Source organism: Paralichthys olivaceus, chromosome 14 (genome assembly GCF_024713975.1).
Source record: "Paralichthys olivaceus isolate ysfri-2021 chromosome 14, ASM2471397v2, whole genome shotgun sequence".
NCBI classification, from domain to species: Eukaryota; Metazoa; Chordata; class Actinopteri; order Pleuronectiformes; family Paralichthyidae; genus Paralichthys; species Paralichthys olivaceus.
Window position 1 is genome coordinate 9,645,759 of NC_091106.1, and position 19,806 is coordinate 9,665,564.

General features: G+C 42.3%; 1 protein-coding gene across 3 annotated transcripts in view; it reads left to right on the forward strand.

The window, feature by feature from the left end:
- macrod2 (mono-ADP ribosylhydrolase 2) overlaps window positions 1-19,806 on the forward strand; it is a 402,121-nt gene that overhangs the window by 364,437 nt on the left and 17,878 nt on the right. For 2 of the 3 annotated variants that reach the window (XM_020094321.2, XM_069538689.1), the window contains exons 10-15: window positions 9,653-9,691; window positions 11,294-11,353; window positions 16,340-16,378; window positions 16,784-16,828; window positions 17,675-17,809; window positions 19,214-19,279. In XM_020094321.2, the coding sequence (XP_019949880.2) occupies window positions 9,653-9,691; window positions 11,294-11,353; window positions 16,340-16,378; window positions 16,784-16,828; window positions 17,675-17,809; window positions 19,214-19,279 (384 nt within the window). The remainder of the gene's footprint in view (window positions 1-9,652; window positions 9,692-11,293; window positions 11,354-16,339; window positions 16,379-16,783; window positions 16,829-17,674; window positions 17,810-19,213; window positions 19,280-19,806) is intronic. The other variant, XM_069538690.1, reaches the window with a different exon arrangement.

Sequence of the window (19,806 nt, forward strand, 5' to 3'; positions counted from 1 at the left end):
GGATTGGAATAGTCAGCCTTCTTGTCAGTGAAGAAGCGAGCTGATATTTTACATAATTGCTGATATTCGGATGAGACTTAAATGCCAGTTTTGATTGACTGTAATACCGGCCCTCAGGAGTGACTGACTTCTGCAAGAGCCCAAAAAATTCATGGATGCATAGCAACCACTGTTTATCCTTGGTTACTGCTCCTCGGTTCCGTGTGCAAAATAAACAAACATCCATTATCTTCAGCTCCCACTCTCTTTTCTGTCCCTCTCTCAATTCCCTCCCCCCTTTCATGCCATCATCTTTTTTTCTGGGGCCAGGAGCAATCACCGGCTCTGATGGGGGCTCCACCGAGGATTGAGTTGAATAGCCAGGGAGCTGAAAGAGGCTGGCTGGCTTCACCATCCTAGCATTACCTCCATTTACCTCACTTTTCCCTCCCCACCTCCCCAATGGAATACCGGCTCTCCGGCCTACATCTCGCTGCTCCCAGATGGAGAGTGTTTTGTTTCCCCTCGCGCTCCTGTCATCTGTCCCGCTCCCCGCCCAGGCTCTTCCCTGAAAGATTACATTCTGGGGAGAGACCTTAATTATATTGCCTGCCCTCGTGCACCCAGCGCCCGTCTCATCATATTAGTGCTCTGAGATGAGAATCTGGAGCTGTTGTTCTCCAGTTATCACTCTCGCCATTTACAAGTGCTGTCAGTGGATAAATGCCCTACATCGCTCCATGACTGGGAGCAGGGAGGAAACAAAACAACAGGCTCTGTGTGGTTTAGGAATAGAGAGAAGAAATGTTTTCAGAGTCACATTATAAGAAGACAACTCTTTACATAAATGCTGTTTAACGACATGGCAATGGGTAGCTGAGGAAGTCAGAGTTCAGTTTTTGATTAAATTCGGGGTGGTTCTAGGGCGGTCACAGCACAGTGTGATGCCATCCAAGGTTCTTTTCCCCAACACGGTGTCTTGTCTGCCATGTGACATTTGACCTTTAGAGTCATTGGCCTTGAGAATATTAGCTTTATTGTAGAAGAAGTGGCTTAATAAGTGTGACATTCCCACGCAGGGTTGTTGACTGGAGTGAGGCACAGGTTTATTTCAAAGCATTTACCGCACTCTCTATGAAAACAAATATTTTATTCTGTTCCACAAGGAAGATTTAAAAGATATAATTATTACTGGTGCTGTGATTGTCGACGAGTAACCCAAGCAAGGAAGTGAATTCATGTGTTTTATCCTGCCAGACTCCAGACACGTAGAAGGGTTTTAACAGTAGTTGATAGATGTGCTTTAAAGAAAGACACGTTGATTGGTATGATTGCACCATGTGGGGAATTCAAAACCTCATGTTGTGCGAAAACTTGCATTTCGCCTGCCTGGAATCGCAGGAGTGAATCAGAGGCTGTGAATTAGCTCGGCGGGTGTGCGTGAGCGCTTTCAGAACATCTCATCATCCTCACCGCCAGAGACAGAGAGTCAGGTAGATCTTGCGGCAACACTGAAAGCATCACACAGAGGCCCAAGCCCATTCTGTCTTCTGCAACATTCTCTCGCTTTCAATAACCCTCTGTCACACCGCCCCTCCCTATCCTCTCTTCTTCACTTATTCTCACTTACACCTCTCCTTGTTTCCGTGCCGCCAATTACCTCATCCCTCCACTTTCTGTCACTCTTTCTCATCATATCAAGAGCTTCTCCATCACCTCCTCTCTCAGCAAGTTCTTGTGAATTTGTCGTGAATAGCTGCCTTGATCTTTCTGTGATCTGAATGTGTGTATGAGTCTGTATGTGTGGTCAAGTAAAACTCGGTGACATCTGTTTCAAACATGTGTACGGCGGAGAAAAGGCACAAAGGATTCTATATTGAAGGCTTATTGTTCTAATTTTTCATCATATAGCTTCTCATATCTGTCAAGTTACGATGACTGGAGCAGGAACTGGTAAACAGCACATTTGCATACAGGAAATTGCTTTATCACAATGTGCATTCCCACGTGCTGTCACTATTAGGCAGCCCAAAGTATGGTTATGCCTCTGCAGGAGAAGGGAACTGAAAAATGGTCTGTGCTGACAAGAATACCCATACACATCTGTAAACAGGCACATGACACACAAAGCTGTGCATATAAAACAGGATGTAGCACCTAGTGGAGTATTGAATATTACTCCTGGGCCACACTTGGTCTGTGCAGCGTGTGACAGGGTGTTACTGATCTGCTGCGTCTCGCAACCATCTGTTGTTCTTCTGGTTCTGCAGTAATAACAATTAACAACCTTGTTAAAACAATGAATGGTTTTCAGTCAGTTTTTACTTGAAACAGGTAAAGAAAGCATTGCACATATTTATGTTGTGACATAGATCCGACTCTCTAGTAGTGCAGCATGGCTCACAGGTGTTAGAAGCGCAGTTTGGCTCGTCTAACTTGACATCATGGGCCCCGCAATGAACAGCAAGATGTTCCGAGACATTCCATGATGCACATGTGCCGGTCATGCATCCAATTTGGCCCAAGTGTTTCATGTGCAACACTACATTGAAACATTAGTAGTCAAATTGGTATGTGCCCCAATGTGCAAAAAGACGAACAAAAAGAGCAACTGTGTGATGAGTAATGATGACATTCTCAAAAACAGACGGTATGATATTTTTATGTGTTACCAGCTAGACCAGAACTATTCAATTACAAATTCAGACGCGCCAGATTTTCAAACCAAGAAATTTAGCTGGGCCAGACATTTTTAGCAGCCAGTAAGCAGCAGGTAATGACAAATGTTAAACCAACACAACTGAATGTATTGGAAAACAAGTAATGTTTATTCATTGTTTCTCTTTAAAATGTGGTCACATTTGACACAGGCACAGTAAAAAGTGCATTAAAACCAATTTAAACAAATTATATTACTGAACAGAATCTGAAGAGGTATCAATATTTTATTCCACTTTAAAATAAAATAAATTACATTTTGGTCATATCTCACCTAGGCACAACTCAAAGTGCATAAAAAAAATCAAAAGAGTGCTCAGTATGAGCAATAACTTGTTTCCATTTAAAAATTCAAATAAATACATTGGTAATATACCTGGAGCACAAAAGAGTGCTCAGTATGAGCAATAACTTGTTTCCATTTAAAAATTTAAATAAATACATTGGTAATATACCTGGAGCACAAAAGAGTGCTCAGTATTAGCAATAACTGGTTTCCATTCAAAAATTCAAATAAATACCAGTTAACTCCTGCCTTTGATATAGGTCAACTACAGTGTATATCAGTTGCCTCCTGGATCTTGAACAGAGCAGTAGCATTTTCTGACAAGAAACTGAACCACCATTTGAGACGCTGATTTCTCTCAATCCCAACAACAACTTCTACAAACCGAGAATGACGCAGAAGAATGTTGTCGAGAGCCTCAAGAACGAACTCCTGAGCCCTGAAGCTGAAATTAAAGCTCTAAAAGAAGAGCTCAAGAAAAAGGACGGGCTCATACAGAGGGAGACGGAGAGAAGGCGAGCTCGAACAAACGCTTACATTGACTGCCTGGCCGCCCTCACCATGTTGGAGAAGAAGCATAAGAGCTGTGAGGCCCAGTGTGATGCACTGAAGGCAAGTCACCTCCTGGAGCTCTCTCAGGTGGAAGAGACCTGGGGAAAGAAGGTGGAGGTTCTCCAGGAGGAAACCGCTGCTCTGAAGGAGAAGAAGCTTAAGAGCTGTGAGGCCCAGTGTGATGCACTGAAGGCAAGCCACCTCCTGGAGCTCACTCAGGTGGAAGAGACCTGGGGAAAGAAGGTGGAGGTTCTCCAGGAGGAAACCGCTGCTCTGAAGGAGAAGAAGGTTAAGAGCTGTGAGGCCCAGTGTGATGCACTGAAGGCAAGCCACCTCCTGGAGCTCACTCAGGTGGAAGAGACCTGGGGAAAGAAGGTGGAGGTTCTCCAGGAGGAAACCGCTGCTCTGGAGGAGAAGAAGCTTAAGAGCTGTGAGGCCCAGTGTGATGCACTGAAGGCAAGCCACCTCCTGGAGCTCACTCAGGTGGAAGAGACCTGGGGAAAGAAGGTGGAGGTTCTCCAGGAGGAAACCGCTGCTCTGAAGGAGAAGAAGGTTAAGAGCTGTGAGGCCCAGTGTGATGCACTGAAGGCAAGCCACCTCCTGGAGCTCTCTCAGGTGGAAGAGACCTGGGGAAAGAAGGTGGAGGTTCTCCAGGAGGAAACCGCTGCTCTGAAGGAGACGTCCAAGAGGCTGACCATCGAAAAAAACAAACTTGAGGATAAGGGTAGACTGAAGGACGCATTCATGCTGAGGGTGTGGAAGCAAAAGAAGGCTAACAACAACGCTTTCCTCAGCAGCGCGTGCGCCCTCCGCGTGAAGGAGAAGGAGCTGAAGAGCATTAAGGCCCAGTGTGAGGCACTGAAGGCAAGTCACCACCTGGAGCTCACTCAGGTGGAAGAGACCTGGGGAAAGAAGGTAGAGGTTCTCCAGGAGGAAACCGCTGCTCTGAAGGAGAAGGAGCTGAAGAGCATTAAGGCCCAGTGTGAGGCACTGAAGGCAAGTCACCACCTGGAGCTCACTCAGGTGGAAGAGACCTGGGGAAAGAAGGTAGAGGTTCTCCAGGAGGAAACCGCTGCTCTGAAGGAGAAGGAGCTGAAGAGCATTAAGGCCCAGTGTGAGGCACTGAAGGCAAGTCACCACCTGGAGCTCACTCAGGTGGAAGAGACCTGGGGAAAGAAGGTAGAGGTTCTCCAGGAGGAAACCGCTGCTCTGAAGGAGAAGGAGCTGAAGAGCTGTAAGGCCCAGTGTGAGGCACTGAAGGCAAGTCACCTCCTGGAGCTCACTCAGGTGGATGAGACCTGGGGAAAGAAGGTGGAGCTTCTCCAGGAGGAAAACGCTGCTCTGAAGGAGAAGGAGCTGAAGAGCTGTAAGGCCCAGTGTGAGGCACTGAAGGCAAGCCACCTCCTGGGGCTCTCTCAGGTGGAAGATGTCACAGCTGAAGATGTGGCTCTGGTGGACATGATAACTCTGTTGAGCAAAGAACAGCCTGAGCTCACACAGAAGGACAGTGAGCCACAGTTGGAGATAGAAACTGTGAAGGAGGAGGACAAGCCAGAGGTGATCGAGAGTAAACCTCCGAAGGAGAAGAAGAAGCGAGGAAAGAAGTGGTGGAAGAGGCTATTAAAAGACTGAACACTTTTTCCTCTCTACTTACCCCATTGCTCCCCATTACCATCCCACCCCTAACCCTTTATTCCTTACCCGTAAACCTCTATTGTGAATATATAAATAATGTGCATGATGTAAATAAATTTAATCCCTGAAATATAATCCACCTCTACGTGTATTTCTGGTTATAGATGCAGGATTCATGCTTCTGATCATTTATTACAGTATTGGTTTCTTTCTCTACTTCAGTGTCGATTTCAAGTAGACAACAGGAGTGAACATATTGTGACCAAACACAGTGTTTAGACCAGAACTATTCAATTACAAATTCAGACGGGCCTGATTTTCAAAACAAGAAATTTAGCTGGGCCAGACATTTTTAGCAGCCAGTAAGCAGCAGGTAATGACAAATGTTAAACCAGCACAACTGAATGTTTTGGAAAACAAGTAATGTTTATCCATTGTTTCCCTTTAAAATGTGGTCACATCCGACACAGGCACAGTAAAAAGTGCATTCAAAAACAATTTAAACAAATTATATAACTGAACAGAATCTGAAGAGGTATCGATATTTTATTCCACTTTAAAATCAAATAAATTACATTTTGGTCATATCTCACCTAGGCACAACTCAAAGTGCATTAAAAAAATCAAAAGAGTGCTCAGTATTAGCAATAACTGGTTTCCATTTAAAAATTCAAATAAATATTTTGGTCACATACCCAGAGCACATCACAAATCGCATTTAATAGAAAAAATAAGAACCATCAATGCTATCAAAGCTATCAGTGCACAAACCCCATAACAAGTGATAACAGTAACCAACACACATGAATATAATTATACTACTGATCAGACATGGATTTGTAGCACATCCCACTTTATGTTGATATGTAGGCTACAGGAACCCTGCTGAGTTTCTTAGTTTTGTTCTGAACAAGAGCATCTCTGTGGGCAGAGCAAGTCCTTCCATCACGCAGAAAAGTTCTCGTAATCTGTCATCACATCTGTGATTTGTGCCAGGGATACAACGCATTTGTGGAGTGTCGGAAAATGCATTGCAGGCTCCATGGTCTGTACAATTTTAGGAATTTCGGAATTTCGGCTTTCCGTTTTTGTCTGCGTTTCTTGCGGGACCACGGTCTGGGCCACTCGGAGGTTGCTTCTGGGCCGTCATTTGAATAGACCTGAGCTAGAGGAGCTCTACAGGTGTTTCTATATATACATTTTGTAAAGGAGGCCTCTCTGACACACATATGGAAATGGACAAACAAGCTAAAACACACAGCAGCTAAACATTAAGTGTTTTGCCTCTGTAGTACCATTGATAATACATTACCCACCTCAATATTAATAACTGTCTGCTTAAGATAAGACCAGCGTGGGGCCCATAGAAACAGTAACTGAGAAATTCTGATGGAGGACTCATGGTTGTATTTTTAGAAATGTAAAGTAAGTAAAAGCATTAATTGATTAAAATATAAAGCCTAATCAATGCAATTAATCATACGACATGTTTCAATTAAGTATTCACATTGGTTCATAGATCATGATTGACCACATCTTGCCTTGGCACATATTATTTGGAGGCATGGAAGCAGTCAGGCAGCTGCAGTTGAGGAGAGTAAAAGCATGTTGAAATTGATTCTGGGTACACTCCTTCACTAATATGATCCGGGTGGCTGCCCACAAGCTGGGCTCCATCTCTTCTTCTCCTCAATCAGCCACAGTGCTGACAATATTAACACAGCCCACAGATCTGCAGCGGCTGCTGCATTCTCTCCAACTGTTTCACTGACTTTCCAGTTGACATTTATTTACATGGCCCTTAATGCACTTCACCTCCCACTCCCCACACACACCTACCACCAAAAAGAAGTACCACCCCCCCCCCCACAACTGCTGAGGAAGAAGTAAAGCTGTGGTTTGTATGCGCTTCAATCACACACATGTCATTTGTTGAGGATAAGAAAGGCTCGAGGAAATCTGTGAGGGGTGAAAATGAAGCCTGTATCGGTTTGGTGAGGCTTTCCCTCCGGGCAGGGAAATGAGGAGACCATGGTGTGTTAGTGGTGTGATTGCCTGAAAGCACCATGGCTCAGACTCTGTCGGCTTAAACAGACATGAAGTTCAACTTTAGCTTGTCAAATGTGAAATGTTCACACATGAATCATAGATGTGTGCACACAAATATACAGTCCTGGCTAAACATAGTTATAAAATTTATGATTAAGAGATGCAAGACTTTCTTTGCTTTTTTGCACTTCAGTTCAAAATTTAATTTCCAACAGTTTACACAACAGCTTTACATAATAGGAAGCTATAGCAATTTTATTTTATTTAAAAGAAAACAAAATCTTCAGAGCAGCACTTGGGAAGCACATTTAAAGCCGTTTTCATATATGAACTCTGGAAAATGTCAGGACAATTTGGTCCGGCTTTCTCCGGACTTTGTCTTTCACATGTGCGGAACGCAGCAGGAGATACTGTGGGGCGTTTGACATTTACAGCACACGGTCATTTATGTCGGCCCTTATCACCAAAAAATCACTAATCTTTCCAAGTTGACATGTTTTACACCTTCTACATGTGCGGCACCTCTTTTTGTGCCAGTCACATATTAGAAACATCATCAACATACCCACTCTCTCCCTGTGAATTCTGCAGACATAATCCTTCTGTAATCTCACATTCAATTCAATTCAATTGTATTTGTTCAGCTCCAAATCCAATCCAATCAAGACCTTAAAAATTATAGAGAAACCCAATGGTTTCCACAATGAGCCAGCAATTTGGCGACTGCGGAGAGAAAAAACTCCCTCAGGCGCCAAGAGAGTCGAAGTGAACGTGGACTCACTTGTACAGTACCTGGGTTTGTTATTAGGGGATTTGCGTGAGTTCAGTGTGTGTCTGAAAGCAGCTTAATAAACTCAAGGTGTTCATTTTATAAAAAAAAAAAATCCTAAAACAAAGAGTTTACAGGGGTTTGTGAGCTGGAAGATTTTCTTCATTTGGTGGAGATGACATATTGATTAATGGGCTTTAGATTGGTTCAGTTTTTTTTTTTATATTAAGCTATGCTAACCATCTCTAGGCTCTAGTTTTATACTTAGCATGCAGACATGAGTGTGTTCCTCTCATCTAATCCTCAGAAAGAAAATGAGCATATTTCCCCAAATGACATTAAATAGCTGATCATTTCGCTTCATATAATAAGTTATCAAGAATCCTTTGCGTGAATGCAACTGTGTGATTGGGTTGTCTGCACCCTATGAAGGAAAAAAGAAATAAAAGAAAGGTGTCACATATTGTTACTCTTGACTAAGTCACATAAATATTCTTTGTTGACAGGAGTGTTGAGGAGTGGTAATAATGTTAAAGGATGTGGCAGCAGCAGAGACTCTCCATGTTCCATTCTTGTGCTATTGTTATACTGTATCAGTGGGCCTTTCTTTGTTTCCCCGAGCAGGGTTAGATTAATGCAGTGTACCCTTTTATTCAGTGTTATACAAAAGAAAAGCCTGTCGCTGGATCCACAGGGAGCTCTGATGGTTACAATTCTACAGCTCAGATGACAACAGCCTTTCATCAAGCTAACGCCTGCCTTTGCTTGTTAACCACAGTGCAATCATTGCTCAGTCTCACACACCGCCATACACACATATACTGTAAATCATACGTGTGCCCCTGCTCATACTGAGCATTCCAATCATGCCGTGTGAACCATGCAGATTAAATAGCATAGTATATATTCTGGCATGACTCAAAGCATCTTGACGTATGCTGAGCTGTGGAGATCTGAGTGTGTGTTTGTATGATGGGAGCGTTGAGCAGGCATCCACAGTTCGTCCCTGCTCGTCTCTCGCTCTGCGGTGCCTCCTGAAGCAGCATTCAAAGCCTCCTTCTAATCTCCCACTGTGCAACTCAACTCATCCACCCAGAAACACCTCCAGTTCACTCAGTCTGTCTCATACAATAGACGGATAGAGAAAATCAAAGCGTTTTTCTTTTAAAGGCGCAGTTGTCCACCGCAGCCTTCAGTCCTTGTAATTTGAGGAAATGGGAGGTTTTGTGTCATTTATGCTGAGCATACCAGTACAGATTTAATTGAAAAAGAATGTCTCATGAAACGCACACCCACATGCACAGTCATTTGGCGTAATAACTCACCAGATCCAAGGCCGTCCGGTGGGGGAATGGAGGGAGGCTGTGAAGGGTGGTTGGTTTGATTTTGGAACACGGCAGCTGGTGTGATGAGGAGGGAGGAGGTGAAAGAGTTCCAACAGTCGTGTGAAGGAGATTTTTTTTTTTTCTCTTTTTGTACCAAAAGAAAACCAAGTCATATTTCATTCCCACTCTGAGGAAACCCTGCACATTCTACCGTCACTGTTGACCGGTTTAAACAGACACACTGCACTCTAACGTAACAATCAAGGAGATGATAACAGGTTGTATCATACATTATGAAACAGCACAGTTTGACACACTGTCTTTTTCGCCCTCTGCCAGACAATGACATGGAGGTTACAGAGGAGCAGCTGAAGGGAGGTGAGTGACAGAATATTTCATGGTTGCTTTTTCACCTTAACACCTCCATTAAAGCACACAGAGGCTGAGTGAGTGGCGTAGCTTCAGCTCGTGACAGTGATTTGCGAGGTTCTAAGCGGCACATGAAATTGAATGTTTATTCATTTGCTGACAAGTTGAATCCCGGGCCTGACACTTTGGAGTTAAAAATACTTCATGTCAGGTACATTACTGTACGAGAGCTTATGTCCACAGAACCGTTCCGCAACAAACCATTCTCTTCACCCAGCTCACGGCCAGAATGCCTTCAGACCACCTAAAGCGAGTGACAATGAAGCAGCAGAGCAACATCCCTCTGCTGTATGTGCCAGGCGATATCACAAACACAACTGTCAGCGCATAATGCTTTTATCACTGCACCATCTTGGCACACAGCCTGAGACTCCCAGATACTGCTTATCGAGATAAACTATTGACATTTGTCTGTGCAGTGATGTCCTGAATAAGCAATGACGCGAACAGAAAGACTCATGGGAGTGTGTGTATTGGTTGACTAGCAGGAACAATTCAACCAATTGAGTTTAGCAGCAGCTAATTTTTTATACTTACTGGACAAAAACCATGTCAATTTTCAGAAATGTTCTGCCTCCAGCAGTTTTCTCCAAGGTTCAGTAGGTCTTAGGAAACACTTGGTGGCAAGTTTTTCTTTGCAAGTAAAAGGAGATTCAGAGCAGAGGCTTTCCAGGTCTAACTGCTGCTTCCCTCGCAGACTTTACAGTACACATGCAACCAACTAAGCAGAGAATAATGTTAGTTTTACTGTCAGTTGAAGGAAGAGTTCAGATTACCATAGATGTAGAACCCAGGGTGCTATCAAAATGTTTTCCCTCCCAAAGTCACCCCTATGATTTGCCAATTACACGCATCTGTGTTTTCAATGAGATTCTATTTTAGGTGAACATAAAAGGGCTGTTTTATAAGTGCACTGTAAAATGTGATATTCCAGAGTGAAACAATGTGCACATAATGGCTCAATCATAAAGACTTGGCTGAGAGGACGTGCATTAGACAGTTTGTCCTATTGTTAGCGCCTGAGCGCCTACGTTGTTTTCTGTCGCTATTTTACACCGCTTACAGTATAATAACGTAGCACTAGACCATATCAAGCCAACAGAAATAACCCCTGATAATTGCCAGCTCTGTTGCATCATTTTGCCAGCCGTGCCCTGGTCCAGTTTGGTATTGTTTGATGGGCCTCTGCACCAGTGCCAAGGACTGGCCTTTTATTCTGCTCCATCAGCCAGAGTTTGAATCAGCGCAGCCTGGAGCCTATTCAAAGGTTCAAATGACCACCATTCTCACATGGAATAGTGCTTTTGTCCCCGACTGTGCTCTGGAGTTAGTCTCAAAACCTCACATTCGTCCATTTTTTTTTCAGAGAAGTATTTATTTTTTCTCAGGCAACAACCAAAGGCTCATGTAGCATGGTCAGCAAAAGTTAGAATAATCACTGGTACCATGAGTTTGACTTCTCATGTGTTATGCAACAGTTCAAAGTGACAAGATGCCGCGCCCGATGCATCCTGATGAAGTCTCATAACCACAATTTATTTTTATTCACAGATACCACACCGCCATCTACAAAATCCACAACCAAGGAGGAAAGTGAAGACACCAACAGAGGTATGCCTGCTACTGTGTGTGTGTGTGTGTGTGTGTTTGTTCTTTGGGAATAATGACAGCTCGTTAGAACATACCTTTACTGGCAGAGGAAACATACATTGATATGTGTGTACAGAAATGTTGTTTAGTGTATGACTGGAGTATGTTCTCTGTCAATAATCTCTTGCTCTCTGGTGCTAACCTTCTCTTTCGGGAAATGAATACAAGATGAAGCTTGGTCTTTTTTAAAGAATGTTTTCTTAGAGGCAAACTTGTTTAAGAAGCCATTATCTGGCTATTCTGCAGTTTCAGCCCCTTTGGATGTGTAATATTGAAACAATTATAGGCTTCTCCGATACGATGGACCAAAGATAATTAGATTCTTACACTGGAGGGTGTTACTAGGCAATTAAAATCGTACACCATCCATTTGTCTTCAAGCCTTAAGGTTGCAGGGAATCTTTGAAGATAGCAGTCATGGTTGTTTTCTTTAGGGAAATGGTTCCTCTTGCTGATTGTATGAAGCTGGACTAGATAGCGCAGTCACTTCAAGGGCGTCAATACGTTCTGTGTTGTTAAACAAAGCACCAGACGTCATTTCTCCCACCCTATTCAACATACCTTTCCTTAATCCACAGCAGTAATTCAATATGATTCACAAATTCAATCACCAGCATTAGGAGGGCATAAGTATTTTGTAATAATCTTTATAAATCCTAATTTATCAGGCCTGGCAGCTTAATAGTAACTAATCCATTCACAAAAGGCCTTGGCACAGCTTTGTAGCATGGGAACACTCAGTCCTTGAGACAACCTCTCTCACAGGAAGAGAACAAAATAATTTTGTTCTGCCTTCACTGTAAAGGTTAGGTCTGGTTCGATGTAGCACATAGTGAGGATAAATCATAGGAAACGCTCTGATGTCAAGATAGCATGGAGCAGAGGATACACAAGCCACAAAAACAGACTGTCAGAGACGTGAGACAGACACTACAAGATGCTCGAAGGTCTCACACCACATTTGTATACCTGTGTAAGATCTGCTTTTATTAAAAATACAGCATATTTCACCAGCATGTCTATAGAGTCAGCAAAGCAGGTCATCTATTTGGGATAGTCAATATGTGGAGCACCTTTTCAAATAAATTACACTCTGCAGCAGAGTTGGTGGAGTGTGTCTGTCAATATGCCTCAGTATGATCCATCACATCCATCACACTCCTCGGGGGATTCACTCTCCCCAGTGCACGGGTCAGGCATGAGGGGCTTTTAGCCACGACACTGATGAAGAGAAAACATTAAGGCTTTCTATTGTGCCATGATAAACACACTTAGTGGACTGAAGCTAATTATAGAGCTACTCTGTCCTTCACATAACAACTGCTACCATTTACAGTTGTTTTGTCACCACTCGTGCACAATGCATCGTCAGCCTCTGTGGGATAAAGGGGGAAAACAAGAAAAAAGCACAAACGCCCTCGAACACAAAACCTGTGGTACACTTAAGCTTTTGTCTTCTTTTGGACATCAGACAACATAAAAACCTGTCCCATACTCATCTCATCTCTTTTTAATACTCATAATAATACTCATTCTCATACTAATCTCATTTCCATACTTCCTCCTCTCATTCTCTTCTCATATTCATGCTCACCTCGTAATCACAGTCATATTAATTCCCATACTAATACTCACGCTCATCTCATCTCATCCTCATGTTTGTGTTGTTGTGTGTACAGAATGTTATTCATTTGAAGACCAATGCAACTGGTAAACATTTTTTTTTTAACATTTCAGCTCTTCTTCAACAGAAGCCAAACCCCAATCCTTGCTCAACTACAAATAACCCTGAAGTGTGTTTGCAAAATAAGGGTCACAGATTAACTGTGTGTGTGTTTGTGTGTGTGTTTGTGTGATGAGCTCCACTGTGATGTAATCCACATGAAACAGAAGCACAGCATGCAGATGCTGCGAGCCGTAGAGAGAAAAAGTAAGAGAGACAGAAAGGGAGAGGGTGGGTGAGACACGGAGGTGAATGCTGGTGCAGCGGTCCAGGGCGGAGCGCAGCCTCTTTAGAGCACACCTGAGTTGGCAAGCAGCCGCTCACTGTCTATTATTTGGTATCAGATTGGTATTATTGAGATTAGTGGATGTCACAGGGCGCAGTAAAATGTGAACATTGAGCCAGAAATCAATGCCTGGCTGGGTCTGTGTCTGGCATGCTGGACGTTTTCTGGGAAAGACCTCAGAGAGAGGGTGAGATAGTGAGAGATGGATGGATATTTAGATTAATAACGCTACGTGTGGACTGACAAGTGAGCTTCTTCTTGGAATGCCGTCCTTCACAACATGGCACCCTGTCAAGCGTCACTCACAAACACACATGCATAGTTGCACTTCTCATGCAAAAGGTCTTTGAGTGATAGCTGTTGGTCATCTCTGAGCCTTTTTTTCTTTTACACATGTCTCATTAATTTTTCAAGTTCCCACTTTTTTTCCTCTTTGTCATTTGCTCCAGTTTGCTTTAATGGAAGGAGGAGGCGAGACAAGGCTGGGCAGATACCTAGAGAGAGAGAGAGAGAGAGATGTGTGTGTGGTAAACTTGATCGCATCTATTCATCTCCGAATATAAAATTCAGCTTTTTACGTCCTACAAAATATCATGTGTAGCTGATGTTTACTCAATGGTCATGCAAGTAGGACACACCAGGAAGGTTGCATATCAGCCTCTAAATTGTTTATGACCTTGTGATACTGTACCCCTGAATGCTGACATAAATAATTTAAGTGTGTTACATTTTATTCAACAAAACAGCACAGCGCTGCCATTCATTCCACTCAAGTGCAGCTCAAGTGCACATTGTGACAAAAAGGACGTGAAATGTCCTTTTTTGTTTCTGTATTTCTGAAAGAGGAACTCAGTGGAGATTTGACACTAACAGTGTCGAGGTGTGGACTTTGGCTGGAGCCCCTCTGTGTGAAGAGTGTCAGACCCTGATTCATGGTGAAGACAGTTTAGTACTGGGAGAATGATACTAGGTAGGAAAGCTGGAACAATGCTGCCCCCTGCTGTTTGGATCACAAGCGACCGGCCTGGTTGGGTCTTTACTTTGAGGAGAGATGCTCTTGTAATTGAACTTAACTTGAAGCCATTATAAATCTCATCTGCCTCACATCGAATCCTCTGTTGTCTGCTCTGTGCATATATGTGTGTGTTTACCCACCATCTGTCCCCTGGCATCCTTTATCACAAATTGAATACTGTTCTATTCAATAAGCAAAATAAGAATGATCAAATAATAGGAAGGAAATTGCATTCAGCCTTTTGTCGTATCTGATATATTGTTGTTTGGGATCACTTTAGACAGATACAAACGCCTTGCATAATTTTTAAATGCAGAAGAAAGGTTTTGGGTGACCTCATAGTCAGCGAAGCATCCATCTTAACCTGTTTTTCCCAATGAAGTATTCTTTTCAGCCCCCTGTCTGTGGCTCCATCTCAAAATGCCAGTCATGATTAATAGAAAGGATTGCCATCTACTGTGTGTCACCAGCATTCTGCGTGATGGACAGAGGCACTCGAGACAAACATGCAGCACTGGTACAACTGGCCTTTTTCCCATTTAATAGAGGCTGGCATTTTTATTGTTCTGAGTGCAAGGCAAAATTGCATAGATATGAAAAAATGGTTTCTCTCCGCAGCTTGTTAAAAAAGCAATTATGGAAGCTGCACAATAGCCATTGTAGAGCATGTTCTCTTATTGGTGTCATGGCTTTCATTTACTCAATTTGTCCCAAATGTCATTGGTTTGTGCGTGTGTGTGTGTGTGTGTGTGTGTGTGTGTGTGTGTGTGTGTGTGAGAATTGGGTTGAGGAGGGTGGGGGTAATAGATATGATGCAGGGATTACAGATTACAGTCTCATTGTCACTAAAATTGATGTTTTACATGTGCATCATACAAATCTTGCTGTGGTGTTGTCAAGTAGGTAGATACTTGTAGCTGCAGATGCTCACATGACTCTAAATGTAAGATTGAGTAGCAGGTATAATGTCTGTATGTAGAGTGGTGATTCTTCATTAGTACCTGTAGAGACCACTACACAAGTATATGGTTTATTCTTAATTATATATTATTATGCATGTTTATATAATAATATCCAAGTTTAATCTTAAAAAGATGAAACATCATATTTCATTTTATCATAGTGTTACTACTCAGATAAACTATACAGATACTCAGATAAACTATAACACAATTCAGTGTTATAGTATCATACTGATACATTAATTTGATGTTTTTTTTAGCTGTGCTAGTTACAATTTCTGTATCTCCAATGCTTTGATTAATGCCAAGTTAACTTGCTAGCTCTCTAAACTACAATGGTGGACATGTAACACACTATAACGCTTCAAACTGTATGCATGTTAGAATTCTTAGCATTTAGCTCAAAGCATCTCTGTGCCTATGTACAGTCTAACGGAGCTTCAATAGTACAACTATAGCTTATCTATATCCAATACTAAATAGAAACCCATAAATATAGTATAATGATAACAAGATGCAATAAACATTGTATATTGTAACAATATATTGTAGCAATGATGAGTTTATAAGCCTGAAAACAACTAAATCTTAAAGCTTACATGTTGATGACTGGCAAAACTAACAAATTATCTGTGACATTTAAAACTGAATTAGGTTTATCCAGATGTTATTAGGATTTGTCCAGATGTTATGATAAAATCATGTTATCATGTCTGAGTTTTTCTGATAAATGAAATAACCCCTCTGTAAAATCACGTTTGATAGTGAGGTTATAGTAAAACAGGTTCTCGAAGTCCCTGTATTCAAAACATGTTTCCAGCTCTCACAAGACAAATCTTTTACCTATGAGCCGTTTGTGATCATTAGTATGACTGGTAGCTTTGCTCTTCAAAATTAATGACTGGCATTATTCCCATGCATGCTTGCATTTGGCTGATGATTCCTTTTCCTCCCTTTTCAGGTATTGTGGAACTAGGTGATGAAGAAGAGGGTGACAATGGTAATGTAGCTCTACGGACCATTAACACATGTTCTGAGCCTCTCGGCTCTACCGGTGCTTCTTCTATGTCATTTGTCATCAAAAAATTGAATTTTCTATTTGTTCTAGTTCAGTCTTTCCATCCTGTGTGCCACTACTCTAACAAAAAAAGTTTTCTTATCATAGAAGCTTGGAACAAAGAAATCCCTCAATTATGTATGGCTTTAGAAGTGACATTCTTTTTCCCTTCTTTTCTGCCACTTAATTTATGCATGTCTTTGTGGTTCCATTGCGCTCATACTGCAGCACAAAGACAAAGCTACACAAAGAGATGGAATGAAAAGGCTGTTTGAGGTGATATCAAAAGCCAAGTCAATTCAACTCCAAGGACTAGCACTAAACTCCAATGTTTTCCTGTTTTTCTAGATGCTGCAGGAAAAGAAGACGTAGAGATGGCTAGTCAAAATCCAGGTACAGTGCGGTCTGCGGCGCGGATGCCACAATACTCTACTCATAGCTCACTGAGAGGGACGGGGGTGCACATTAATCTGACTCTCATCTCTGGAGGAGAAAGAAATAGTCCGAGCTGAGTGACATGTAGCTCACTGCTCTGGTTTTCACTTCAGCTCAGAGTTTGATTATTGATGTACCCTGATCAGTGGTGTTAGCAGCAGAGGAATAACTCGCATACAAAGCTCTAAATGCATCTGAATAATAGATCCCAAGACTATGATGTGTTTTTTGTGTGTGTGAGTGTGAAGGGCTAGCCATTAACTTTGAGCAATAACCATTTCTCTTTCTGTGAATATCCTCTATACCACTGGTGTATAAGATTCAGCATTTGCATACTGGCAGTGAGCGGCGCCTCGCCTCTCTTCTGTTTTTGTTTTATTCAAATCCGATCCCATTGACAAAGATTTGACAGATAGAGCCTCTCTGAACATGAATTTTATAGATATTCTATGCGAGGGTGAGGGTCTCTCATGAGACACAAACAGCGATGTAGGACCTAGGAGGAGCAAAGATATATAGTTTAAAAACAACAACAACTGAAGGCTAATTCAGCCAAACACGCCACAGAGACCACAGATGTAGAATACGTTTATTTATGTGGTCTTGGTTGTTTTGTAAAATCGAACCTTTGTGCACAGACGTCTTATACACTGCGAGTTTACGCTGTACTGTACTATTGTGAATAGTAAGTGAAATACTTGTTGTTGTTATTTACATGTATCTGAGATATCTGTCAGCAGTAATGACAAATAACATGATGTCAAGGTTTTACTTTTTCATCTCTCACTGTCTGTGTGCCTACAGATGAAGATTTAGGAAACGAAGAGCAAAATCAAGAGAAGACCACAGAGAAAAATGAAAACCAAGAGAAGGAGGATATGGACATTCACAGCGACAAAGCTGAAGACAAAGGCATTGATAAAGATAAAGGAGACAAAGGTATTCACATGAGGAACAAGTGTTTTCAAGTGTCATCAAAAACTTTGAATATGCAGTCACAGCTATTAAAGACAAAAGATTCAGTGTGTGATTCCCTTGTATATTCTCAGAGACAGATAGAAGTCAGTTTGATGCATGAAGCCATCATGGCTGACTTAATGACAGCATAAGGGTATAAAAATATGGTTTACCAGCAGTCCTAAATTATATGGTTGGGAGATGGAACACTATAAATGCACAATAAGGTTGTTATATTCAGTTCAGGTTTGGACATGAAATGCAGAACACAGACCAGAGTGAGCCAGGTGGTAGTTTAAGAGTGGTTTTACTGCAAACTTGTGGAGGATGGAATGAATGGGCAGGAGTTGGCTTGACAGGAACAAGGAGTGCCTGGTTCAGTGAAGCGGGACAGGCTGGAGAGCTGGGGTGGCAAAGCTGGAATATCGGGCATCTTTTCGGAGGACGTGGTATATCCAGCCAGCAAAGACCCCCTCAATCATTGGCTGTGTAGACTGTGAAGGCAGAACAGGAATAAGACGGTCTGGTCTACAAAGGCTTTTCCGTGATCAGCTTCACCAGCTTGTCCCGCCCTTATTGCTGTTTCCTAGCAACAGATTCTAACTCGGACACACCGAGGAAGGTTTTAATGCCCCCTTGCTTTTTTAACATGTGTAAAGCTCGATACTCAAGCATTGGACGTCTTGTCTCTTACTGCCTTTGATAAACGGTTCATCACTAAAGCGCTATGAATCCTGGGATAGGTTTGGCCGGGAAGGATCTGCCTGTGGGAGCCTTAGTTTCTTAGAGATGAAAGTACAAATTTGGAGGAGCCTTCAATAAGATTATCATGGAGCAAAACGATTACAAAGCAGCATACAGATGGAACCAGGAAGTGAGCTGTAGTGTTTGTACCACTGTTGTAGACGAAACGAGGTGGAAAAGATTGGAGGGACGAGTCGGAGCTTATATCCTGCAATTGATTGTAGGGCAGATAAGGTGACCACTAGCAGTTGTTCGGGTGGATTGGTAAGGGAAGCGGATAGACACACCCCAACACACACATAAGGAATGGAACAGACCCCAATTGGGTAAGGGAGAATGAAATGAAAAATGAAAACACTTGGGAAAAGGGGGAGGGCACAGCCTATTCAAGACAAAGGGTTTCCACACTGGAGTGTTATTTATTTTTTATGTCAGTGTTCCAGTCTTAGCAAATTTATTTCTCAGCGCAGAATAAGCCGAACCAAGGGAGGAAGAATTTGATCTGAGATTGTTTGCAGTTGTACAGATTGGACGTACAATGTTCTATCACCAGAGCCTCTGTCCACACACACATACTAAGGCACTGATCTCATGTTAAGTTGCAACAAGAATCACAGCTTTGCTTCCTTTGTTTTCTTGCAGAGGAAGAGCAACCTGCTGCAAAGATGGAAGTGGGCGACACAGTCAAGTCCACTGTGGATATGGAAGGCAAGATCTGATTTTATATGATTTGATTTGACCTGATTGAGAGTCTGACTGACTGGCTTTGTATCAATGTGATTGTCTTGTCTTGTTTGGTGTATTTGTGTCCTTGTATATTGAATTACTGTGGTCAGTGTTGTTTTTGTTGTCTGCCGTTTGTCGAAGTGGTTTCTCCCTGGAATCAGTTTCAGCCTATGTGAGATCTACTTTATCACCCAAGCTTCAGTGCGTACAGGGAGTCATTGTGCATGTGGTCTAACACATTCTGGAAGCCATAATGGAGGTGGCATATATTCCCCATAGGATTGAGAGGGGGAACTTCTTTTTGTGACCAATTCTCTTTACCTGTCATGCTTGTACCTTTACACCAAAATAAGCTATAGTGTAGCTATGCAGCTTTTTCCCTCATATAAAAAAACTGGTACTAATGAATGGTATTTATAGAGAGTCTGATGGCCACTCACAGCGGTTCGTGGTACAGTTTTACCATTCACCCATTTACACACACATTCATACAGTGCATTTGTCCAGCA